At 41.7% G+C, this 25,058-nt stretch overlaps 3 protein-coding genes across 4 annotated transcripts; 1 reads left to right on the top strand and 2 right to left on the bottom strand.

The window, feature by feature from the left end:
• Window positions 1-979: 979 nt before the first annotated feature.
• On the bottom strand, window positions 980-11,857 carry ddhd2 (DDHD domain containing 2). Of its 2 annotated transcripts, XM_029511452.1 has the most exons (20): window positions 11,824-11,857; window positions 11,452-11,601; window positions 10,776-10,971; window positions 9,119-9,319; window positions 9,048-9,050; window positions 8,063-8,242; window positions 7,825-7,914; window positions 7,576-7,696; window positions 7,397-7,486; window positions 7,175-7,316; window positions 6,858-7,066; window positions 6,710-6,771; window positions 6,494-6,613; window positions 6,320-6,415; window positions 5,921-6,097; window positions 5,232-5,387; window positions 4,983-5,085; window positions 4,724-4,888; window positions 2,985-3,153; window positions 980-2,865 (listed from the first exon to the last, which is right to left on the bottom strand). In XM_029511452.1, exons 3-20 carry the CDS (start codon window positions 10,884-10,886, stop codon window positions 2,784-2,786), a joined length of 2,277 nt encoding a protein of 758 aa, XP_029367312.1. In that variant the 5' UTR covers window positions 10,887-10,971; window positions 11,452-11,601; window positions 11,824-11,857; the 3' UTR covers window positions 980-2,783. The 2 variants fall into 2 exon arrangements, with proteins under 2 accessions (XP_029367312.1, XP_029367311.1); XM_029511451.1 differs by lacking the exon at window positions 9,048-9,050 and having other exon boundaries at window positions 8,063-8,256; window positions 9,127-9,319.
• A 695-nt stretch (window positions 11,858-12,552) lies between these two features.
• LOC115048697 (clustered mitochondria protein homolog) lies at window positions 12,553-23,034 on the top strand. The gene is made up of 28 exons (XM_029510389.1): window positions 12,553-12,826; window positions 14,097-14,206; window positions 14,544-14,715; window positions 15,215-15,352; window positions 15,439-15,590; window positions 15,677-15,831; window positions 15,975-16,097; window positions 16,259-16,391; window positions 16,515-16,607; window positions 16,700-16,866; window positions 17,014-17,193; window positions 17,279-17,716; window positions 17,807-17,880; window positions 17,970-18,074; window positions 18,179-18,279; window positions 18,381-18,533; window positions 18,639-18,701; window positions 18,857-19,089; window positions 19,184-19,268; window positions 19,473-19,626; window positions 19,707-19,846; window positions 20,292-20,372; window positions 20,465-20,590; window positions 20,745-20,854; window positions 20,950-21,043; window positions 21,126-21,251; window positions 21,360-21,433; window positions 21,759-23,034. The coding sequence occupies exons 1-28, from the start codon at window positions 12,778-12,780 to the stop codon at window positions 22,333-22,335; spliced, it is 4,206 nt and encodes a 1,401-aa protein (XP_029366249.1). The 5' UTR covers window positions 12,553-12,777; the 3' UTR covers window positions 22,336-23,034.
• On the bottom strand, window positions 22,409-24,980 carry srrd (SRR1 domain containing). The gene is made up of 6 exons (XM_029510391.1): window positions 24,694-24,980; window positions 24,558-24,598; window positions 24,247-24,455; window positions 24,065-24,163; window positions 23,740-23,891; window positions 22,409-23,655 (listed from the first exon to the last, which is right to left on the bottom strand). The coding sequence occupies exons 1-6, from the start codon at window positions 24,840-24,842 to the stop codon at window positions 23,418-23,420; spliced, it is 888 nt and encodes a 295-aa protein (XP_029366251.1). The 5' UTR covers window positions 24,843-24,980; the 3' UTR covers window positions 22,409-23,417.
• Between the last annotated feature and the right edge of the window lie 78 nt (window positions 24,981-25,058).

A 25,058-nucleotide genomic window follows, 5' to 3' on the forward strand; every position in this document is an offset into this window, starting at 1 on the left:
CTTACCTTTTGATTAAAATCAGTCCACCCAGTTAGCCTCCTCTGATTCAGATTCAGCCACGTCTCAGCCCGGTCAGAGGACTGGAGGGTCAGACAGCAGCTCCAGGTCCGCCTCACAACACAACTCACTCACGCCCACCGAGGGAAATCACGAGGCTCACTGTTTCTGAATGGCTTCATCGCATTACACCGCTACACACGATGACAATGCAAACAAAAACAAAGTGCTGGTGAAGTAATTATTTCCTGTTTAACGTTTACTCGCGTGTTCTCCTCTAACGTCTGATAGCACCGTGAATTAAATATAAAGATATAAAGAAAAATATTTGAGCTAAAAACAAACAAACCAAAAAGGGTTTCACAACCCAAACAAACAGCCTCGACTTGCCTCCTGTTTTTTTTTTTTGTTTTTTTTTCAAACTTAGTAATCAATTCCCTCTGTAAAGTGACGGAGTGTTTATCCCTCCACTGCGCATGCTCAGCTCATCGGGCACAGCGGTGAGGGTTCAGTGTGAACAGTGGGATATAAAGGCCTGCAAATATCAGCACGCACATATCAAACAAACAAAATAAACACAATTTAAAAACACGAAAACTCATTTATTAGAGGTGAAGAGGAGTGCGTTTGAAGTATTCAATATATGTAACTAATTATTTAGCTCCCAAAGTAATCAGTTCTGTTTATTCATTCATTCATTCAGTTGGTTTGTAAAATTTCAGAGAATGGAAAATTCTGAGCCGGTAACCACGCCCCTCGCCTGGAGCGTTGGCTGGGATTGGCTCCGGCAGCCCCGCGACCCGGAAACGGAAAAGCGGTAGAAGATGGATGGATGGAAAATTCTGCCATTAATCTATTTACTGTCATGCAATTAATGAACTTCAAAACTAACCTTTACAGCATTAATGTACAACACGGCTAGGTTAATTGGTTGCGAGTAATGGACTGGCCTAATGCAAGAATGGGAATGCTTCACACAAGACGCTTGTAATGTTTTATTATGGCACAAACAAGATGTAACCATATTCATAGGCAACGCATTCAGATTAGTATCAAATACTGAAACATAGGTTATGGTAAGGAGGAAGAGTCCTCTTTCTACTGTTTGAAAACTAAAATGACCAGAAACAGAAACAAATCGTGATCCTCAAGGAAATCACTCTAACATGGTAATATAGCTGGGAGTGCAAAGTAAGAAAAATGAACAATCCCACTCTGGTTCAGTTCATTCATTAATTGTGCAGATTTAAGACCCAGGGGGTTGAGACAAAGGTAATTCCGGTGACAGTGCATTACATACAAGTCATTTATAAAGTTAAATCAATCCAACAGAGTTTTTCAACCTTGTGTTGGCCTCATGTTTGAATTGCAGATGCATACCTGCAATACTTCCACTGATATTTTTAAAATACATACTTGTATAAAATAAATATAATTAGCTTCTGATCACACATTTTGTATATAATCTGTCTATCATACTCTCAATACTCATTAATTCAACATTCTGACTGTTATTGCTATCACTGTAATAATTTTGTAAATATTGGAACATAAACTTTGTCATGACCAGGAAATGTTGAGAAACTCTGCCCGAACATAAAAAAAGTGCAATACAGATAGATATGTTGTTCAGACAATATGCACACACAAAGGAACAAATAAGGAGATCTTGAAAAATTTGGCCCCAGCATTTTGCAAAAGTTAGTTGGATTCCCATTTTGACTTGGAATTAACAATATTTGAGTGTAAGGAATATAAAGATGATTTGGGATTACAGTTTACAGTGAGCAGAAAGAACAGAATGGTTAAGAGTGGTACAGACCTGAAGGAAAAAAGGTAAAACTGGCCTCACACATTACACACACACACACACACACACACACACACACTATCATCATCATGACATGACTTGTACTTGCATTTCTGTACTTCATTTCTGACACAATTCTTTATCACGATTACATCTTTTCCTTACAGATGTACATATGGTCAAACTAAAATGAATCATTCTAATTAAATAATACTGGGGTTAGGAGGTGAGATGAACTTCACTTTTCATTTACAGTCAGTATGAGACTTAAACAGGAGCTGCCAGGAAACTTGTAACAGACAAGAATATTCACATTCATGCACACTTCTCAACATATGAGCCCAGCTGCATGGACATAATGGAAACTTCGGTTAATTATGATTCGTTCGACATTTCTGACTTTTGGAGACTATGCATAAGTCTGATGAAAAATATCCAGATTTAGAGTTTACAATCTATTAGTTTAATTATATTTTTGTGAATCTCAGTACATGAATATTCCATGTATGATTTATAGTTTGAAATTGACACTATACCTATTAGATAACTTATTGAGTTATTCTAGACTTGAACAATTCATTTGTTTGCCCTAATTTGTGTGACAATTTATTTCACAATTATTCAGCTCCAATTGTAAGCATGATATGTAAGTAATTGTTGGCAAGTGAAAGTGCAATGTAAGGTGAAATAAAAAATTACTTAAAAAAGAAAAAAAGAAAAGAAAAGGTGATAATCATCAGTCATGTTTGAGTGGATTAGAAACAGCCTTCAGACACCAAACCCAATCCAGTAGTGGGTGTTCAACTGAAACCAAGAAGCCACAAATACCAAATTATCTGATGTCTCTTGGAGGATGAGAGGGCAGGGCAGTCGGGCAACGCCCAGAGAGTAAGGCATTCTGAAAGAGGATTGCAGAGCCTCTTTCTTACTTTGAAGGTACTGTCACATGAGCAAGTTTACGTTCATAAACCCTTTATTACTGTTGCGGTTGTTCAAAGGCCACACCCATCTTGTCATATATCTCTTTCAGCAGCAGGAGAGCAGTATCCTCAGATTCCCTATCAGACAGGTAGAGAGAGATAGTGAGGTGGGAAAGCATTAACTTCAGTTTAAAAAAAGGGAAATCAACAACATTATATGTGATGACAGAACAAATACCAGGGCATGCATGACTCACCAGTAACAAAGATGAGACTGGATAGCAAACAGGTATTCGTTAAAGCTCTCAATTGGTTTTTCCTGAAGTACGTAGTCAATCCTCCGACCTGCATTCAACATCCCCACTTTAATCTCTGGCTGCTCGCTCCCCTCTGCTGAGACAGAGGTCTCTGCTTCTTCATACACTCCTGCACGGACAGAAGTCAAATCTGCTAAAACTGCACAGGCAGACACCAAACAGCAGAAACAATGATTATTGCTGGAAGCAAGTAAGATGAGACCAAATTGGACAGCAGACAGACAAAAAGGGAATAAGTGCTGTCGGCTGCAAACAACAATTCAAAGATAAAAGGACTTTCTAGGAAAATCTGGGTTAAATACAACACAGTGCAGTTTCATTCACCTCTGCAGTAAAACTCATTTGTGTACAACCCTAAGCAGGTACATTTTCTAAAAAAACAAAAAACAAAAAAAGCAGTAAAGGTGCTCACACATTTTTTTACACTTCGTGTATAACCTTTCCTAACAGTGCCATATGAATGTAAATATATTTAGATAATGTGCGATAGTTTTCAATCCACGTTTATTTCAAATTGAGTTGCACTATGTAGTACCTCTTACGTAAGGATGAGTCTTCTTTAAGGAATAAAGAGTGAAAAGCCTATGGAAAATTTGATTAAAAATTTAATTTTAATTTTGTGGTTTTATCTGACAGAAGCTGTGCTCCTTTCAGTGAACTGTGACAGATTAACTACTCAAGAGGGTGAGAAAAGAACAAGACATGTAGCTGCATGTCTATGACTTACTACTGATGAATGACATTAACTGCTGGTTCAGTGCCAGCAAATTACTCTTGTTACAAAAACAACTTTGATCACTACTATACCACACAGAGATTATTTGCTCAGCTCTTTCAAGGTCTTGGCTGGTTCTCTGATAATCAGGGAGGCACTCAATGATTCCATCATTCAAAGAAAGTAGCCAGAAAGGGAGACAAAGGTCTGATGCATGTGTCAGTCCATAAAAGTTTGAGGTGAAGTTGTGCTGTACAGCTGGAATAACGCTGTTAGCAATTATGGGAGGGTGGAACAGAGGAGTAGTAAGGGCCTGCAGCAATAATGACTTATGTTGCATAAGGTACATATTTTTGATCGTGGAGATAGCTGACATCTGGCAAAGCAAACCATAGAAGCTTAAGGAGTTATTTTGAATCAATACTAGAGGTAAAGCAGCATATTTCCTTTGGGCTTCTTGCTTAAATAATATAATTTTTTTAAACCAGGGAAATTAAGTATGAAGGCTCTTTGAAGTACAGTGGTATTACGCTCATATGCTTTCTGTGAATTGTGCAAGTTTACGGAAAGGTCTCAGGTAGGAAACACCAACCATTTTGCAAAGCAGTAAGTGATACCTGGAAAGACTTAATTTACTTGCTTTTTCATTTATTCTAGCCAAGTGGCTAACTTGGCTTACCTTGGAAGTAATGCTTATGAAGGGCCCTCGGCCACTCCAGTATTTTAGTCCAAAAATCAGCACTTTTTTCTTCTTGCTTAGCAGAAGCAGTGACTGTTGCTGAAGCTGAGGTTCAAGATAAAGTGGTAAGAAATGGAAGGCGGTAGGAGATGGAGGTGGGGGGTTACAACATGCAGAGAATGACATGAGGAGTATGAAGAGACGGGGTTAGATACACTCTTCAGTCCACTCCTGGACACACACACACACACACACACACAAATACAAACATAAGTGCTTGTTCACCCTGTATCTCTTCAAGGTTTCTCTCTGTTGTAGCTTCTCCTTCTCCTTCCACTGGGGGCAGTGCAGCGACTGGTAGTCTGGCAAAAGACTGCCACGCTGTCCGTAATGATCCCAATACATTGTTTTTCAAATCCATACTCATACGAGTCAAACTGTCCTTTAGTTCTACAAGACAAAGAGAAATAGAGATTAGTGTTAACCATAAACTCACGTGACTATATTGTTAAACAAAGACAAGGATACAGACAAAGAGTCATACCCAGGTGCATCCTTTTGCGGCCTTTATGGTGAGGTATTAACATAGGCTCCAGATCTGCCTCCGAAATAATCATTGGCTCGATCCGATAGGCCACAGGGTCATACTATGCAGCAACAAAGGGGAAGAAATTAAAAAAGTTTTGAATTAAAAGTCTCATTTGTGATGGAAGAAAAATGCTGTACTTGTGGTCAAGAAAGAATGGTGTTATTCTGAATGGGCTGAATGGGCAGCAAATATGTGATTACTTACTGGGTGATAGATGTTATAAAAACTTTTGCAGGTTGGGAAGGTGTAGTTTGGATCGATACGTTTAAGCCCTCGAACGGTCAGAAACATTCCAATGGGTGAGCCAAATGCAAAAAACGTCTGAGGGTGGAATGCCAACTGTGGATATTCAATGGATACCTGGACAGAGAAGGCAGGCTCAGAAAAATATGTGGTACTAGACATCCAGTAAGACCAAAGGGAGTGACAAAATCAGGATCTGATCAAATCACTGAGACAAGCATTTGTTGAGAGGGCATGTGACAGCAAGTAGGACTCATGCAGGATGAGCACAGACAGACAATGCAGTGTTGGATTGTATGAGTCAATGGGAAAGACACAAATCACAGAATAATGTGACTTCTCCCTCGGAACTCCGTGGCTCATAAAATAGCTACGAACAATCAGCTGCCTTGAATTTTCACTATCATGTCTGGACTGTATATGAGGGACTCCAGGTACAGTGTGTACAGTGTGATCAAAGAGAGCTACTGACAAATCCTGATAGCACTGGACACTATGTGAGACACACCTGTCCCTTGGCTATGTTTCCATTGGTCTGTCCAGGCAGGCAGGGGGTGGAAGAGAAGCAGGAACTTGAAGCATGAAAGCTTTCAGCTACTTGTTCTCCCAACCACAAACAATCGAACTGAATTTGTATGCTTGTGTGCTACCTGTCCAATGCCCACGTCGAAGTATTCATAGTCTACAGCACTGGTGATAGACTGCGTCCTGTGGAAGTGGGTCTGCTCCTGCATCAATCCTGGTGACTTGTTACCATCATGATCAGTGTTCACTTGAGGTGGGACCTGCAACCCTGAAGCTAGACGTACTGTTGTTGTCTTACAATCCTGTTTAGAGTGAGGAGTAAAAGTGTCTGAATGATTTATACTTTGCTTATTTGTAAAAAGCCCACAGTCAGGAACTTAAAGATATGAATTTCATGCAAACAGCCATTGTCTACGCTGTTATCTACCAAATGATGAAAAGTCCCCATCAAAGAGGAACTGATTGTATTTAAAGTAGATAAAGTAGATCTGTGAAGTAACACGAAACGTTTGCCTGTGTCTGACCTCTGGAAGCCATTTCCTCTTCACATAGTTCAGGATTTTCTTCCGAGGTCCAAGAGGAATTCCTAAAACCTTTAGATCACTGTCATGGCAAAGAGCCTGATAGGGGGGAAAAAAATAGTCAAGGTTTCAACTATGCATGATACTTGAAATTTTAGCTAATTGTCTGTGTCTTACCAGTGATTCTAAGTCGAGGTTTTCTGCCAGCAGGGTATCGAGGAACTGCTGTAGACCCAGTCTGGTCAGAGTCTGCTCCAGAGTGTCACTGTTCAGATGACATGGCTCACCAGAAGGCTCCTTCAGCACAGAGAAGGATGTTAAGTCTACATGCATAGAAATACTGTTATCTGTATACTGGTGTTGATGATCTTTTTATTGTGACTGCCATCATACCCCCTCTCTGGCGTCTGATGCAGTCCTTTGATTGGTTAGCAAGTCAAAGAGGATCAGCGAACCTATGAAGACAAAGTTAAGATCTTGAAACTCAGGACTTTTATCATCCACTTTTCCGTGACCGTGTGCATGTTTCTGCATTTCTAACCCAGGCTATGGCCCACTACTGAAACCGCCCCACTGAATTCTGGGTGTCTCTGTTTAAAGAGGGCATGCAGTCTGTTGATTTCTGAAGATACTGTGTCCACTATGGTCTGACAGTAAGTGGGGCTGTTATAGAAAAACAGGTCCAGCAGTGTGTCATTGGTGAAATGTCTGAGTCTGCTGATGCTGGGAAGCGTGATTCTCTGGATGTCCCTAGAAAGTGAAGAAGGAAAGAGAAAGTAATACACATGTATCCAGAGTTTGACAATTTTTGACACCTAATCAAGACATGCGTTTTGTGCACTCTTTCTTCATACTTACTCATCCACTCCAGTGGCATCCCCATGCAGAGCACTGTGCCAGTTGACTGGGAGGAACTCAACTCTGCCCACCAGGCCATCCTGCTGAGCTCGCTTATAATGTGAGCCCAGGAGGGACAGGGAAGCATTCCTGAAGTCATTTACTAAAGACAGATGACAGGGAGTCAACAATACACATAAATACATACATATACATAAATAACAAATATACACAAACACCTACCACACTGTATGATGGATCTGAAGCGCAAATCACACGCAGGACCAATCCCATGCACCATGAAGACAAGGTGGTCCACCTTTTCAGGTTCCACTAAAAACACACCAAATTGAAATGAGAACCAACTGTGGTTTATCCTCTTTCTGAAAGGTGACTTATATCCCAGATTACTACACACATACCATCTGGTATTTCTACAGAGATATTGTCCACACCCCTCTTGACTGTTCGAGGTCGAGTGTGCTCTGAGGGGGAGGACACCCACTCATCCTGCAATCCTATTGGCTGATACTGCATTATCAGCTGAGTGGGGAACGGGCAAATGAAAGGTTGGGAGACCAGTGAGAGGAAAAAGTTCACATATTCTCTTGTGGTGATGTTTGGTCATGCATTTAGTCTGTTCATGGTGATATTTTAACAGCAGGGCTTACTTTGGGATTGTGTAAGATAACAGTCTCTCCAGTGGGAAAATCCAATTTTCTCTTCCATTCATCTAAGGTCACTGCTATCATATAAGCATCCTGAAAAAGTGGAGGAGGCATGATGAAGGAATCAAAGACCAACAAATAAAGAGTAACAGAGAAACATACCAAGTTGTGTAGAAAACATAGTCAAAAGTTGTAGGAATGCCTGGTGTGCTGTTGCTAGTTCAGCATTGTATAAGACTACCTCTAAACTTTGGCTGAAGTCCTCTGGGTAAGGCATGAACCTGATGTCTTTATCTCCTTTGTAGAACCAGGTACAGCGGCGGACTTCAGTGGGACCTTGTTCCCAGTAAACAGCATAACGCTTCCTCTCCTTGACATGCACATCATACCGCTCTCCATCCACAGCTACCACCACCTCCTCCTCTTTCTCTCTTGCTGGAAATTAAAGTATGAATATGCCAGAGATTAGAGTGCTTCTGGAGGAGGACCAATGTATGAAAAACTTGGTAACTGGTAAAGAAGTTACTTTTCAAGATAGACTCAATCATTCACACTTAAAAGAAATGGAAATTTACATAATATCGATGTACTTAATGATTCCTGCATCCCGTCTCACTTTAGATTCATATTTTCACGAAGAGAGAGAAGAAGTCTGGTCAAGTTTTAAATCTTCTCCTACTCATATCTCAAGGTCCTTTTCATATTGAGCAGGTCTAGACCATAGTCCATATTATTAAATGGAGTACTTATATAGAATGCAAGTCATATCTCAGAACGGTCTACAATTGATTTACTGCAGCTTTTATTGGTTTTCCTTTGAATGAAGTATGTGTTTGCTATTGTGGGTATTCAATATGTTACAAGAATAGTCCCATGCACAAAATCTGTAAAACATTATCTTAAAGTGCTTGTAATTTTATGAATCAAATACTGTCTCTCAGTTCAGAAATATGAATACCATGAAAAAATACATGTTTGGGTTTTTTTAAGGAGCTGATCTAATGTAATTATGTTGTATGTTATCATATATTTACAGTAATGACTTAGTGATGAAACTGAAAATAAACTTCAACTTGCCGATAAAGTGCTACTAACAGTGGGCATGTCCTGTCAGGAGAATTGAAGCACCTAGTGGGCCTCAGGCCAGTGTTGGCAATAGTATTGTTTTGACATTTTATGCTTCTCACACCTATTTATAGCAGGCTCATTAATTTCTCTCATTTCACACACTTACCCTGATAAACCACTTAAAACAAATGCACAGGCAATCTCTGATGTACACATAAAATATACAGACCCTCTCACCAGTGTTGTTGGCTCTTTCAAGTTTGTCAGAGTCTTCTCTGCTGAAAGGGTGCCAGGAGGTGTTGTCATCAGCACGTCGGCAGAAGAACCAGTGAGGTTGCACTTCTTTATAAGGAGCTGGGACCGACTCCATGTCAAGCATTTCAAAGGAAGATGTGGAAGAAGGAGAAGCCTCATCCACTGGAACCGAAACCTGGAGAAAAATTATACCGACATTGTCCAGATGCTAAATCAGCTTCTTCATGGCAGAAATACTGATCAATTAGAGAGATAAAAAATATATTTGTTATAAACTGCAAGCCCTTTAACTCTGACTTCTCCACAGGAGTCGGAGCTAAATCTGTATCCTTGTGTTAAATTCCTATCAAGGAACCTGACACCATCACACAGAGCAAAAGACACTTGGACAGGAAAGGATCAGGCCTCCTATTGGCCAGCAACACAAAGCCCTGTTTTATTCTTTCTTCCTATACAAGCTGTCACTTCTCGCTGCTACTCTTACAGCTACAGCTGTGTCAGTTTTGCATCTACCTTACTGGTAGAATCATCCTATTTTCTCAGTAGCAATTTCCCTCTCAATGGAATGTAAGGTGTAAACCCTAACCCTTTGCTTGGTATGCAAAGGGAGCACCTTTCCTAAGAATAAAATTTGTTTATATTTGTGATTGTAATTCCTTCCAACATACACCTTGCTCAACAGGTTTGCAGCACAGTGTATGTTTTGCTGAATGTCATACGACAAAAAAAAATCCTTTAGCCACAAACCCAGAGTAAACCTGCTCATGCGATTTATATGATTCTTAATAATTCTGTCGAGATACATGTATATTTCTAGCTCATTGTTGGCAAGAGGACAAGCACAAGCTTGAAACGCCATACTTACCTCTTTTGGTCTGTGTGCTGTGTCTAAAAATGTACAATGTGTAAAAGTGAGACAGTATGTAACTTCCTGTAACCTCCACAAGCTTGCCATTTCTTCCTTACCCTATTAATATTCACAAAGGGGAACACAATGCAGCAGCTGTTTCTGTCTGACAGGGCACAGGCACAGTCCATCATTGTTTACTTTCTCATTTGTTAATCAGATTCAATGAGCAGTGAATGCTTGTTTAAGGCCTTGCAATGGATCATCTGATAACAGGATTTTTGTTCATGTACTAAAGTTGCTGAGTGATATCTGTTCCCTCATTAACTGTGATGATTATAAGAGAAAACATATGTGTACTTTAATCCAAGGGCAGGACCAAAGTTGCTATCTGTGGCCCTGCAGCTCACAGCTCACAAGGGGGAGGACAATAGGACTAGAAATAATATTAATACATGTAAAGCTAAACATCATCTATTCACACCACTGATTTATTGTAAACAGAGACTGAAATATATTCTCTTATGGCACTAACCTAAAATGTTTTTAATAAAACCTGTGAAACTTTCTTTCTTTCTTCTATATTCCTGTACTGTGTCAAAGTTGGCTTCACATCTCTATGTTTTCCTCATTCATCTTGAATTTAGGGTAACCCTAACCCAACCTTTAACCCAACCGGTGCCGTCTGACTATAATCTCACCTCATCCCCGTTTAGTTCTGCAGAGAGCTTTTGTGCATCAGCAATGTTACTTAAACTCACAAACATGACACATGAAGCCTCACCTGATCCTCAGGTGATTTCCCCGTAGCCTCAGTCTGTGAGGGCTTTTCTTCAGTGTTGACGTTTGGGGCAGCCTGAGAAAGACCCCCCTCTGTACCAGGACTGAAGGACATTAGTCCAGGATCAGACCCCAGCCGTCAGCTCTGACCCAGGGAGGGACGAGGAGTGCACACAAACCCAGGACCTCCAGCAACCCAGCTGCACAATGAATGAGGACACACTGGGCTTAGACACCATCACACCAATCAAGTAGAAAGCATGCTGTAATCTGTCACCTGATTCCGATGACGTGGTGGAGACACGAAACCGAATCTGATGAAACTATGGCATCAATCTATCATTTCTAATCTGTTATCGATGACGTTTAAAGCAACCGGACATGTAAACAATGTGTCAGCTAAACGCTAGCCGTCAATGACAGGGGTGTATTGTCAGATGGGGTGGCATATATATATATATATTTATATGCGGTATGCTGGGGAAAAAAAAGAAACAAGTCGATGTTGACGGTATTCCGTCTGTTGTTGTTGTTGTTGTTGTTGTGAATTCAGTTTAACTGACGTAATAAACAGTTGTCGGGGCTAAAGATGCTGGCTAAAGGCTCGTGCTAGCCGGATGATGGTGGTTGAAGGGGACGTTGGTCACACGAACATCGGTAAGTGGTTCACCTCGACTCACCGACAGCTCCGCAGACATGCAGACGGCCTGTTTACACTCGGACGGCTTTCTTCTCCAGCTAACAGTTAGCACTGTCAGCCTGCTGTCAGACGGTGAAACTTCACAATCACCTCGGAGATTTCAAGCTTCGCAGATTAACGTCCCCCTTCCCTTCCAAAAAACAAAAAAAAAAAAAAAAAAGAAAAAGAAAAAGAAAAAGGACAACGTGAAATTTTGAAAGGTAAGATACGTGAACACAGCGTCTGGTTACCGTTTACAGAATAAATATAACGTATTTTCTTCAGCTCTGTAACACAAAATAACGACAGCATTTATGACAAAACACAGCCCGGAACACGGAAAGGCGACAGAAACAAAAAGTTTTATATTTACGAGGAGTATTTTAAGGCAGCACACGACACCACGGCGTCCCCGTGTCACCGCCCCCAGATATTGACCTGACGTCAGCAGTGGCTCATTATTTCTGCACACATGCAAATATGCTGGAGAGCACGACGTATTTACTTTGTAGTTGCTGTGTAATAAGGTCCACGTACACCGAATTACACCATGCATGAGTTGCTTGCAATGTGTCACAGATGGTTAGATACACATAAGGCCTCAGGTTTATTTCATGGCATCCTCCTGTCCCGCCTAAGACACTAATCTTCCCCGGTATGACAGGAATCATGTCAACACAGGGTGTACATTTTTTTTTATGATAGCTCAAACACAGAGCCACCCTTCTGTCCCCACGGTTGTGTTTTCAGCTGAATCTGACTTCTCTATCACAAGTGTGACATAGAGACATACACCCGTTGAGGAAACCCCACCAACATCCAGTCTGCACCGTTAAACATGTTCATAGATGAACTTGGCATTCGAAACTCGAAACAGTAGTTGGTCAAGCCACTTTTCCAGCATACAGCTGCACAATCACCACTTCTGTTCCAGGATTTGTGGAAAAAGAGGGAGGGGGAGTGAAACATGCCAGAGGAAGGAAGAGCAAGGAGAACCTTAGTGCTTTGACACACCCAGTCCAACAAAAGTGAGACACATGAAGGGAGTAATGAGCAATGAGTGGGTGTGGCCTTTCAACACAGGGGGGGAATAGATAAACTGAGTTTACTTTGTGAAAGGGGGCAAGAGTCACAATCCTGAGCACTCACTTTCTTTCACTCGGGTGAGCTTACCAGGAATCCAGCACCATATTTCCACTCACTCTCTCCCTAACTCTTCCAACAGTCTGAAGCACTGAAGGGGGAGTAACCTCCAGAAGAGAGAAGTGAAAACAAAGCTCAGAGGACAGTACAGGGAAAAAAAACCCAGCTACTTCAACACGCAGCAATGAAAGACAAAGTAAGGCGAGGAGGAGGAAGAAATCAGGCTAAAACTGGTAAGGAAGCAATGTGTTTTCTTGTTCTCTCTCCCCTTTTGATCCTTCCTTTTCCTTTTTTATTCGCCTGGTGCGTTCCTCCCTGCAGAATGTGAGGAGGGTGGGAGATTTAGCACTGCTCTGCTGCCCTAAACCTGGCTTGTGCTATTCACTGCTTTCACCAACTTTTTGGCCACTTGGAGATCCAACTCTGCACTTCTAACTTTCTATGGTAAATGGATATTTGCTCAAAGTGGGTGTACGAGAAATTCCCCATAAGAACCACAAATTGCACCCTCTTTTGATGTTCATCTGAAATCATATTCATCTTATATAGTCTTATGTATAATTCAGTTCTAGCCACATTTGCCTGCCTTGTAATTGTTTCACCTTTTGCCAAACTTTTTAATGGGTATGGCAACATTTATCCAGTGCCACTGCACCTCTATAGGGCAGGATGACTGAATTATTGAAAACCCTCCCCCCAAAAGAGGAAAGGAAAAAAAAATAAACTAATCAACAGTACAAAACAATACAGTTTTCTGTTGTGTTAAGCCTGGAGCTCAAAAAGAGGCTGATGGCTCCAAGCTCACAACGAGGATGGGCCTATTCCCAGCCAATCACAAACAGAGTTGCTATATTTTCTTTTTGGTAGCCCTCCAGTAGCAAAGTGGTCCCAGACTGACAACATAAACTGGGTATTTACTGTGGAACGGACTAAAATCTTCAGAGAATTTTCTGCTTTGCTTTATACATGTCAAACGTATGAGCAAGCTCTACTGACAAGTTGAAAGTTTGTTAGTTTATGTATTCAACATTCTGCTGTTTAAACATGCCAGCGTTGGGTGTGGTTGACCTTTTTACTCTGAGATGACATGAGGGCCAGTAGGCAAATTCAACAGGTTTAGTCACACTGCAGATTGAGGAACGCGCTGGGTCCTGCTCTCCCTCTGGTTATACCTGTGTGTGTGTGTGTAAAAAAAAAAAAAAAAAGGACACACCTCACTTTCTCTTTTTTTTTTTCATTTTTCCAAATTCCAATTCATTCTCGCCCTCAGGCGGTCTCACACAAGATCCTCAGACAGGACTTCCAGACGATTCTACACTAGATCAGAACATAATAAGTCATAATTATAACTGGTTATTCATTCAATTGTCTGGAACAACTTCAGCCCTTTCGGAGAACATTGAGAGTGGAAAGCAGAAAAGCAAGTCAAGATTATTTTTCTTGTCCATTGCAGGGCTCTGTGATTACTCTAAGGTTTGTTTCTCTTACTTTCCCCTCAAACAGCTGTAATCAGCATGACTGAAGGAAAGAATGCTGGTGGTATAAAGCACCAAGAGGACACTTCATTCCCTGTGAAGATCCAGGGAGCAGGAGTTGAGCCATTTGAGCTGCAGGTACAAAGTGGACTGATATTTTCTCAGATGCTGTTTTCTGCTTTCTTTTTGAAATTATGAAGATTTCATAAGGTGTTAGGAGATGATGAAAGCCAACAGAGATAGATAAGCATAAATGTTTGTTTATGAATTGGCTTTACTCATACAGCCTTTGATCAGTGTTAATAACAATGTAACAAATTGTATATGACTTATTATAGTGTTAAATTTACTGTCTGAAACAGTCTGTATTCATTTATAAATATCTTTCTGTGTATGGCAGGAACTATCCTCACACTGTAGATATCTAGGTTATTGTGTGCGTGTTATTATTTGGGTTAACCATAAATCTCTGTAGGTCCATGGATTTTGGCTGGTCCAAGATGCTGTAATGACTCTGTATTCGAGGGATGAGGTGTGTCCACGCTCCAACCTGTCACTTGCACTAGCTGGAGCGACTCTGGATCCCCTAGCAGAGCTGCAAAGCGTCAAGGGCCTTAAACCGGGAGCCCTAATTCGCCTTGTAGAAGGTACCAACCCTTACTTTGGTTTAAAGCCAAGACAAAAAGGCTTTTCACCCAGTAATTATTTTATATATAATAATTAGTGATCTTTCCTCCAGATTCTTTGAGGAATAGTAATTTTTGATTGATTTATTGTGGGAACAAAACTTAATCTCACTGTGGTGTGATTCTATCTAAAGGATCATGATTTTTGTGACAATACTCCTGTCTATACGTTCATCACACTCTCTCCCTTCCACACACACCTCTCTCAGCTTCATGTAAATAGCTGACTCACCTTTACTGTCGCTATAATAAGGTTTATGGCTGCAGAGATTCACAGTTGCAAATCTTACAACTGTGTGCCATCTAATTATTGTATCGCTCACTTATGGGTGTTGAAATGCAGAAACAACCTAGCTTAGTCCATACAGATTTAGAAAGTACATTCGATTTTTGCCAGATTGCTGTCAGTTTTAATGAAGGTCAGTCTAAATGTTGTTTTAATTGGTGTATTACCTTTCAGAGCCATACACAGCTAACTCAGCCAGGCTCCATCTGGCTCGTGTCCTGGAGCTGCTGAGAGCATCTGGACCGCAGGATGCACTGAGAGAGGGACGCTCACCAAGCGTACTGGAGACCCTAACACATACACAAACACCAGGTACACACATATGGCGCACTTAGACAAAAAAGAACACTAGGAAAGCAAAACGGCATGTATTCACAGGAAAACATTTTTTTGTGCAGATTCCAGCTTACCAAATGGAAAGAGCCTGAAACGTTCTTTAAGCAACACGAAAACAGAATCAAGCACCCAAGATGGCCCTCCAGAGTACCTCCTCCCTGGTTCCTCAGAAAGACCACTCATGGCTGTTCTACCACATAGCTCCCAGCCAGATGTATGCACTGTAAATGCCTGAAATCTGCCTGAGAACTGGCTGAAATCACCAAAACACGCTGTTTGCCTTTAATTTTGTCTCATCAGGCCCCTTGCTACCTGAAGGACCTGTCTGTCAGCTGCTGGAACCCACCTCCAGGACACAGGAAGCTGCAGGGAGACTTCCTATACATCTCTGTGGTGACAATGGAAGGACGACGGTGTGACATCACATCTTGTCCAAAAGGTTTCTTCCTCAACAGGTACATGAAACTGTGATATTTAATCAAAATATTTTCTGTTGTGATGCTTGCAGTAAGTTGCTGCAGAATTTTTTTTATTTATTTATTTTTTTTCCGGGTTCTTGCTAGTTTTCTTTTTTTTCTCTCTCCCCTTTTTATCTCAGGTCTACAGACGATGTGTTTGATCCTCGTCCTGCGCAGTCTTCTCCAGTTTGTCACTGTTTCACTGACCTGCTGTGCCACATCAGTACTGCTTTCAAGCAAACGTTTACTACACTCAAAAATAGGTAACTATTACCTGACTGTATAGAAAACATGCACACAACATGCTTTTTTTATGCTCAGGTCTGATGGAGTCTATACTCGTAATTCAAATAAATAAAATGTAGTGTTGGCTGTAAGCAAAGGAGATTTCAATTAATGCAGCCTGTGGTCTTTCTTTTTTTAGGCTTCAGTTACCACCGGTAGAAGGAATGCCCACTCCTTACCACACTTTGAGCTGGCTTGGGCCTCCCTGTGCTTCTCGCACTCACAAAAACACCTTCAGCAGACTGGGAATTGATGAACAATCAGCAAGACAGGTTACTCAGGAAAAAAAACAAAAAACAAAAAACGCTTGTTGCTGGCCACTGGCTGTAGTCTGACGCTGGAAGAGATGCCTAATACCTTTGTACATTATTTGCTTATGTGCGATCAATTTGCAGGCTCCAGACTGGAATGAGGAATTGCAAGCAGCCAGAGATCTTCCACAAGGTAGTCTGGAGGAGAGGCTGCAAAGAGACAGAGCTCTGGTTCAGGTAGCCATAAAAGTGAAAGAGCTTCCAAAAACACCATAACATGATTACATTTGTTTGCTCACTTACTCCTCTTCTCTTTCTTCATACCTCAGGTAAACAGTGCATTTGTGAGGGCTGTCATGCAGGGAGCAGAGACTGTTATAGATGGCTTTGTGGAGCCAGTTAATGGAAACCCTGATGACCCAGCTTTCCTCTTGGGGGGTCTGTTCATGAGCCAGGGGGCAGCAAGTGCTGTGTTCGGTGGGGAAAGGGGACGCAGGTAAGTGAAACACATCCATGACAAAAATAGATAAAAAAGTTGCATGCTTAAACATGTGATGGTTTAACAAAATAAACTTCTGCCCCGTGCCGGAGTGCAAAAAGATTGTCGTATTGAAAATGATGTTTCCTCGCTGTTCTTTTGCAGGGCGGCTCAAAGGCTGGAGCTGAAAGGAGTACAAGCCTACAGTGACCTAGAGGGGCTAGAGGGGCTGCACACACTTCCTACAGCTGTTGTAGACTACAGAGGTGTACGTCTGTCTGCCCAGGGTTTGGCCCCCGGCTTGGAGGGTTCAGAAACGGACCAGGACACTGCTCCTGCCTCAAGGTGAACGCTGTGGACTCAAACAACAAGCCGTATTTGATATTTTTAGAATTTTATTTATTAAAGGCTTTTTCCTTCTGGTCTTCAGAGGCTTGCTGTACGGAGTAAATGCAGGACCCCAAGAGTCCCCTCATCGAAGACGGCTACTGGCACTCTTGGCTCATGCTGCCAAATCTCTCTCTCTCCAGAGACATGTCATTGTGGGGCACAGTGGTCACCAAGTACCACTGTTCACTTCAGTGGATGCTCAGGGACTGTTGGGAGCGGACGGCAGGTTCTACATACTAGATGTGTTCAGGAGCTTTCCAGCTGATGCCAACTTCTGTCCAGAGGCAAAGACAGAAAGTAAGACAATCACTGGAGAAGACGAGATGAAAGACAGCTGTGAAGAGCAAGGAGAATCAAAGAGTTGCATAAAAGACGGTTGGCCAGAGAATTATCACACAGACTCTGGATTTCCACGGAACTATCCTCACAGCCTCTGTAGACTGAGGCCAGAGCTACTGCAGGCTTTCATCCAGCACAAGTGAGTCTCTCATGAGATGAAATATGAAAATCTCCTGTTTGCAATCTTTCATCCCATAAAGTTGAACTTTTATTTTTCTGCTCCTTTTAGACACTGTCAGTTCACTCAACGCGTCAGGGAGCTGTTGGACGAGAATGGGGGCTTTGAAGAATGTGCAACAGCTGGTAAGAAGTGCTTTAACAGATCTAACAAAACAGTGGTAAAATGTATAGTTAACACACGTAGAGCCTGACAAAGGTTTTTACTGTTGCAGGTGACTCTCGAGCAACTAATGCAGTACGCGCTGCTTGTAAAGACGTGGGCTCAGTTAGTGACATCATCTTTGAGATGCGCTTCAATCCAAACATCTTTTCACCAGGTATATACGAAGCTACACACTCACACACACAGACAGTGGGAGAAACAAGGCAAAATCTTTGCTCTGAAGAAATATATCACATCCGTCTTGTGTGCTGCATCCAGGAATATCCTTCCCTCCGGGTGAAAGTGCATCAACAAACCTGCAGGAGAGGTTACTGAGTGAAGCTGCAGCATTCATCATCACACACCAGATACCAGCATTTGTAAGAAAAGTTGCAGTTACAACGAATTAATAGATTCATTATGGCTGAAAATGAAACAAGTGCAGCACATGAATGTACTGAACCCATGCACATGTTTGTAGGTGGAGTATTGCCTAAAAAGCCATGAAGCACCAATGGAGGGGGCTTCTCTGAAGCAGGCACTTCACCAGCTTGGCATCAACCTCCGGTATCTGGGCCATGTAGTCAAGGCCCTCAGCCAGTCAGAACACAAGAACTGCCTGAGACATATAATGGTGTGTTTTATTTTCAAAAAAGGGTTAGGGTAACCCTAGTCTATAAATTGGTATTGATGATGTGACCACTCTCCTAACTGAGGTTCCTCTTTCTGTGTTCAACAGAGATCGGTCATTGGTGAAATTTTTGTCCGCTCATCAATAAGAGTGTTCAACGGTTTCCTACAGGTAGAGATTTCTGTCCTAAAAATTTCTATTCTTAGGACATTTCTTTCTGATTGCACACCAAAAAGTTGTGAGGTGATGTTGCAGCAGGTCTCAGTACAGAAACTCAAGAAAAAAGAAAAAAAAAAGAACTGCAACCTCATGTCATATCTTTGCAGGGTGTGGATGTGCCATGTCTCTCTGCAGCTGTCAGCCATTTCCTCTGCTGCTTATTGGTTCCCCACTTCACACCCACTTCTGCTGGGGAGGAGACGAAAAAGAAGTCAAGGCGACGTGGCCGAGTGGTGGGAACTTCTGAGAGCACACCCTGGAGCATGCTCACAGGGACTGAGCTGTGGAACCTGGTCTGCCAGGATGCCATTGAGACATACAACATCTCTGACAGCCTCGGGTGACGATCCCACCTTTGTTTGTTTTTACCTCATATTTCACCTCTTTAAGTTCAGCGTCAGTCTTAGAATAACTGTCATTTCTCTTTCTGACAGCTCTGGTCCAAACCACCTTGTAGAGCACTATGGCCTCCAGAAACTCTCTCTGCTCAGAGAATTCTGTTTAAAGACTGGAGTGCAGGTAACAGACATCAGAAATATGGATTCAGTATGTTGTCAATATATGTGTTAAAATGAATCATTAGTCACATGTTAAAATGTCACTATGCCAACTGAAACACAAACATATCTCTAATACTGTATTATACAGTGATATGTAATTTGCTTCCAAATCAAAATTTTTGAAGAAATTATGTATAATAAAAGGAATACATATGTTTCACAGCTGAGATTAAGGGACTACTTCCTTGACAACCAAAGCAAAGCTCCCATTGGTCCAGATGACATCCTCAACATATTTCCTGTCGTCAAACACGTTCACATGCCAACTGTGGATGCTTCAAAAGCATACCGTACTGCACAGAACTCCATTCAGAGAGGTAGGTCAATAAAACTGGACTATCATCTTTGTGGTGATTGCAGTTCTGTGGTAAATGATGACGTCCTTCTCCCACTGCAGGTCTTCTTGCACAGGCCCACGAGCAGCTCAAAGAAGCAGCCTACTTGTTTGGTAGGGTGTGTGATGACCTACACCCAGAGGCCTGTTATTGCCACAGCCTGCTGGCCAGGGTGGCCTTCATCCAGGGAAAGACAGCAGAGGTAGGCTCATTGCTCAGACTATCTTCACAGCCATGCTATTGGTAAAAAAAAAAATTAATAAAAATCACACATTTGCAGTAGCTGAAGGAATCAAAGAACACATACCCGTGACTCCCATACAAAATAAAACAAAACATCAGGATCTAAAATATGATGCAGTGACATAATAAAACATTCAAATCACCGATAAAACATTAACATATGAGGATATATGTATGTGTCAATACATCAACAGTGAGTGAACTAATTCAATGATTGAATGAATTATAACACAAGTTACCGTTTACTTAAAGTCTTCCATCACTGCTATTGTGCATGTAAGTGCTGTAACACCCTGGGTTGATGTGTCTGCATTAATTTTTTTCTTTCTTTCCTTGATTCCTGGATTCATGTGAAACCGACTTCTAATTTTCCTCTCATCTCTCTGACTTCCTCTGCTCTCCAGGCTCGCAGTGTCCAGCAGAAGGCAGTAGTCATTAGTGAGAGGGTGCTTGGCTTCGACCATCCCAACACTATCCAGCAATATGTGAGTATAGCTGCACATTTTTGGCATCCAGAGTGTACCCTATCATGTTCTTTTATCATGATTATAATTGTTTGTTGTTATGTATTATAAAGGCCCTTTTGGCTGTGTATATGTTCGCTGGAGGGGAGACCGCCCTGGCTCAGAAATGTCTCCTCAGAGCTCGGCTGCTGATGCTGACGGTCCACGGAGAAGACCATCCCTACACTGCAACACTGGATGTATGTTGCGACAAATTATTGATCATTAGTTCAGCCTGTCTTGTTACTCAATCCAAGCTCAAAACAAGGAGTTTCAAGATGTAATACAACATGAAATGGGAAAACAACTGCCACTGTTTTAAAAAATTATAATCCTCTCACATTCTCCTCCCAGAGCTGCCTTGGGTTGGTGCTGACTGGTGAGCAGACTGGGCAGTACCTAAAGAATGCCCTAAGACTTAACACATCCTTCTTTGGCCTGATAGATTTGCACACTGCTCTCAAGTAAGATGTCATTAACAGCTTACACTTATATTTTGTGAACAGAGAGATTTTTTTCCAAGATAAATATTTCCCTCCCTGGTTTCTTGTCTGTGCAGTCAGCACCTGCTGGCCCAGTGGATGTGCAGTAGGGGTGATTACCGAAGTGCTATGGCCCATGAGAAAGAGGCTCTTTCTGCATTTACCTCCTTGGTCAGTATATCTTTATTGGAGAGAATGCACAGTGCATTTGTTTTGTGTATTTGTTTTATCTTACGCCTGTTTTCAAACTCAGTTTGGAGAAGATCACCCACAGACACAGTGCAGCAAAGAGTTCCTGGGTACCATTACTAAGCAGGCGGTGCAGGTGGAACGCTCTCTCAGACAGGCAGGAGCTGACTGCACGGAGCGAGCTGTTGAGGTACGTCCAGGGGCTCAGATCGTCTCTGACTCCACTTACACCTCCCGAAAAAAATAAAATATTGTGGAATGGGTTTGTTGGTTACCTCTGTATCCTTTGTGTCTTTAGTGTCTGACTCCTACAACTGATACTATTCTGGAGCAGATGGTTCTGGTGACAGGAATCAGAAAGATCACACAAAGGTAAATCTCACTGATAAATGTGATGTAATATGCCTAAAACATTTTAAATGTGTTGATAATGAAATGTAGCTCTGTCAACATTAGATTTTTGAAGCTGATACTGATGTCAAAATATTATAATATTCAGTACTGTACAGTATATGGGCAATTCTTTGTGTTTTTTATCAGCCAACAAATGTACGACTGCTAGATTTTTTTTTTTATTTTTATTTTTTGCAAAACAGTATGTTTTAGCTCTAAAAGTATCCCATTTTGTGGTGCTGTACATCCTTTTACTCACGTTTGATATTTAGGAAACCACTCATCAGTTCATTGTGTTTCACAGCGACAGGTTCCAGGAGTACAAGCAGAAACACCTTGAGCGAAAGGCGGCAGCAGCAAGAGAACTGGGATTCAAACTACCTTATGGGCCTGCTGCCTCAGAGACTGTCAATGTAGAAGGCAAAGGTCAAGAAACAGGGTGTGGGAAGGAAGCTGAGGATGGAGGAAGCCCAGCAGCAATTAAAATGGAGAGCGAGCAGGAGCAGCCAATGAAGGAGGTGTCAGGGGAGAGCACTGCTGTAGTTCCAGCTAATGGTCATGTGGTGGAGCCAGCTGAACAAGACCAGCATGAGGGGGAAACTGACGTAATGAATGAGGGCAGTGATGGAACAGCTGAGGTCAAGATAGTGAATGGAGAGTCAGAGGCCAGAGCTGAAGGAGAGGAGGCTGAGACGTGTGTGCAAAATGGAGTAAAGTGGAGCAAAGTCAACGGGGAGATTAAATCTGACGCATCATGTGAGGCAATGAAGGCAGATGAGAAAAATGGTATAACAAATGGAACAGCAAGTCCACCCATCCTCAAGAGTAAAGGAACCTGGGCAGAGGTTGTTGTTTCAAAAGGCATTAATGGAGTAAAGTGAGTAGGAGGCGTTGTCACAGCCAATGGAGCAGCTGAAGAGTGAACGCAATATATACAGAGATTTAAAACAAGAAAACAGTGTTGCAATCTTTTATTTCTACCAAAGTCACTGCTGCAAGATAAAACTCTCCCAGAATACCAGGTGTAAGTTGAACCAATGAAGAACAGAATAAGGCGACAGAGTATGAAAGGCTGAGTATTACTTTATGGTCGCAAGGTTATTGCTGTCACGGGGAGAGGGCACTACTGCTGAGTGTTAATTTTTTATTTTTCAACAATAAACTTTTTACTCTAGTGTGTTAAACATGCACCATCTCCTCTTTAGCAGCAGTCTTGTTTTGACACAGACACAAGAGACACACTGCAAGATGTCAATCTATTAATCACCAAATCCTCACTAATTTTTCATGTCAAGGTTGTAAAAAAGTTAAAGCTAAAATAAATGTAAGGAATTTTTATTATTTGAAAGATGCACCAGGAAGACAAATGAAAAATAAATCATATAAATGGAAATTAAAATACTGGTTATTGCCTGAAAGATTAAACCATATTGTTAAACAATATTTTTGATTTAAGCTGCATTATGGATGTATGGCAATGGCAGTTTCACTTGTGGCCTTGTGTCGCAGCAAGATCCAATAATAGAAAAGAATCATCTAGTGAATGACATTCACAAGTAGATCTGAAAAAAAAAAAAAACTACTTAAAATCTGGCAGCTACTGGCATTTAAAAAGTAATTTCTGTTGCATGCTCCCAATTCTTGGATTTGGGAACTAAATATCTGAAGAGTAAATGTTTTCAGCGATGCCTAACATTAGACTGTATCATCTAACAAACTGAAACTTCAAGCCTCTGCAAACTATTTTCATACTGTCCTGACTGACAAAACCTGATTAAAATTCTATAAAAATTATCATCTGTTACTGTCTGACAAAATCATTTTCCCCTCTCTCGTGAAAAGAGACAGTTTCTCAGTTGTATAAATTTTAACACTAAGTTTGGACCATATTTCTTTTATTTTAAAACTGGTTACATGAATAGAAACAATAATAATGTCCATAATTGTCTCCTGATCTCCAGTTTCAGTTCACTGTTTTCAAAGTAATTTCCAAATCCGGGCAGTGTTGGTACTGAGGTTCAGGTGGCTCTTCCCAAGTGGATTGTGGGAGTCTATTAAGGTCGCTAGTGGGAAAGGTGATGAGCGCTGTGTCACTGAAGACATCAATGAGATGGGATGGACAAGGAAGCTTTCTCTCTGCGCACACATCCACAGCTTGACTAATGTAGCTGTAGTCGCGCTTGAACTCCCTCTCAATCGATCTGTTGGTGCAACAGAGAATAAATGTCACCTCACTTCGTTCAGGGGCGTAAATGTCATCTCTGTCCCTCAAGTTGTATACAAACCTGTCTCTCATGCCACTGAAGCCGTTACCAATGATTATCATCAGAGGAAGACGTTGTATGCTCCAGTTCTTCCACAGAAGGTTGTTGTACAGGGCTTTCCCACAATGCATCATGTAAAAAAGTGTGGGCTTGGTAGCAAGACGCTTCCCCTCCTGCACAATACAAAAGAGTGAGTAAGTAATCCACTTGGAGAGATCTGGAAATGACTCTAAATAAGTGATTGCTCTCATACCCCCCACACTATAAGACTTTATGAATGACACCACAGACATAGTTTCAACAACACTGGATCAATACACTTGTTCATTGCAAACAATCAATTGACCTCATTTTCTGTGAGTACAGTCAGGCCCAGATCTCTTAAAACATCTATCTCTCCAGTGGAGAACGCAGGATCATAAACAGAGCAGTCCTCTAATGGGATCTAAAGGCAGAGGAACAGAGCGACACAGTTTAAGTTAAGTTATGTTGGTGTTTGTCATCTCACTGATGAACCCCTTCTCCTACCTGTGCTGCATCCAGCAACAACAGCAAAATGGCAAGCTGGTAACGGGCTGAGGCACAGGAGGAGAAGGAGCCGAGGCCAAAACACACACAGCCCAGCTGCTGACATGGTCTGTCTTCTCTGGCCTTCTCCAGCTGGTCTACTGGACCCTCGGTGTCCCCATGGACCGGAGGTTTTGGGTGTTGTGCTGATCCTGCCGCCCACAGCTGCTCTGCAGAAGAATCATGACATGCTCGTCAACTGCAAACCAAATCTTACCTGAGCTTAAAAAAAAAAAGATTCAGGCAGAAATCAGCTAACCCATCTCACTCACCTCTCCAGTCTTTCCAGAAGTCCTCACATCTCAGCTCAGACCTACGGAAGGGGCGGATGAGCAGAGTGACTGGACTAATATCTAAAGGTGATTTAGATTTCTGGAGTTCGTGGTAGACTGGCATAAAACATCTTACACTGTGTCTGCGATCCGTTTCACAGTTTTCCTGACATCCAGCTGCTCCTGGCAGCCTGCTGAACCTGGACACACCTGAAGGGACTTCGGTTTCCGCGATGCTCCTTTTCGTCGTCGGGCCACCTGCCACTCCTCTCCGGCGTCCGACATCTATGCTTATTCACCTTTTCACCTCTGAGGAAACATCTGATTAAACACAAGGGGAAAACATCCTTTTGCTAAGTTATCATTTAGGATTTACTTTGATATGTCGCCCCTGTAGCCATCGGACTGTTTTGGGTGTGACACACGACTTTTCTCTTCCGGTGTTATACTTTTTTTTTTTTTTTTTTTGTAAAACACACCATTATTTGTCCTCTGTCAAAT

The sequence above is a fragment of the Echeneis naucrates genome, chromosome 9 (assembly GCF_900963305.1).
Source record: "Echeneis naucrates chromosome 9, fEcheNa1.1, whole genome shotgun sequence".
NCBI lineage: Eukaryota > Metazoa > Chordata > Actinopteri > Carangiformes > Echeneidae > Echeneis > Echeneis naucrates.

Bases quoted from the DNA above. Each gene is read 5' to 3' on its own strand.
- ddhd2 (XM_029511451.1), bottom strand. From the start codon at position 10,886: ATGTCCTTCAGTCCTGGTACAGAGGGGGGTCTTTCTCAGGCTGCCCCA. The intron at 7,915-8,062 runs GTAGTCTTATAC...CCACTTTTTCAG, and splicing joins ACTTCAGCCAAAGTTTAGAG to GATGCTTATATGATAGCAGT. The intron at 5,086-5,231 runs GTAAGTAATCAC...GTTGCTGCATAG, and splicing joins TTTATAACATCTATCACCCA to TATGACCCTGTGGCCTATCG.
- LOC115048697 (XM_029510389.1), top strand. From the start codon at position 12,778: ATGAAAGACAAAGTAAGGCGAGGAGGAGGAAGAAATCAGGCTAAAACT. The intron at 14,716-15,214 runs GTACCAACCCTT...ATTACCTTTCAG, and splicing joins CCTAATTCGCCTTGTAGAAG to AGCCATACACAGCTAACTCA. The intron at 16,608-16,699 runs GTAGCCATAAAA...TTCATACCTCAG, and splicing joins GAGACAGAGCTCTGGTTCAG to GTAAACAGTGCATTTGTGAG.
- srrd (XM_029510391.1), bottom strand. From the start codon at position 24,842: ATGTCGGACGCCGGAGAGGAGTGGCAGGTGGCCCGACGACGAAAAGGA. The intron at 23,892-24,064 runs GTCAATTGATTG...TGTATTGTGCAG, and splicing joins CTGTACTCACAGAAAATGAG to GAGGGGAAGCGTCTTGCTAC. The intron at 23,656-23,739 runs GTTTGTATACAA...TTGCACCAACAG, and splicing joins TTCAGTGGCATGAGAGACAG to ATCGATTGAGAGGGAGTTCA.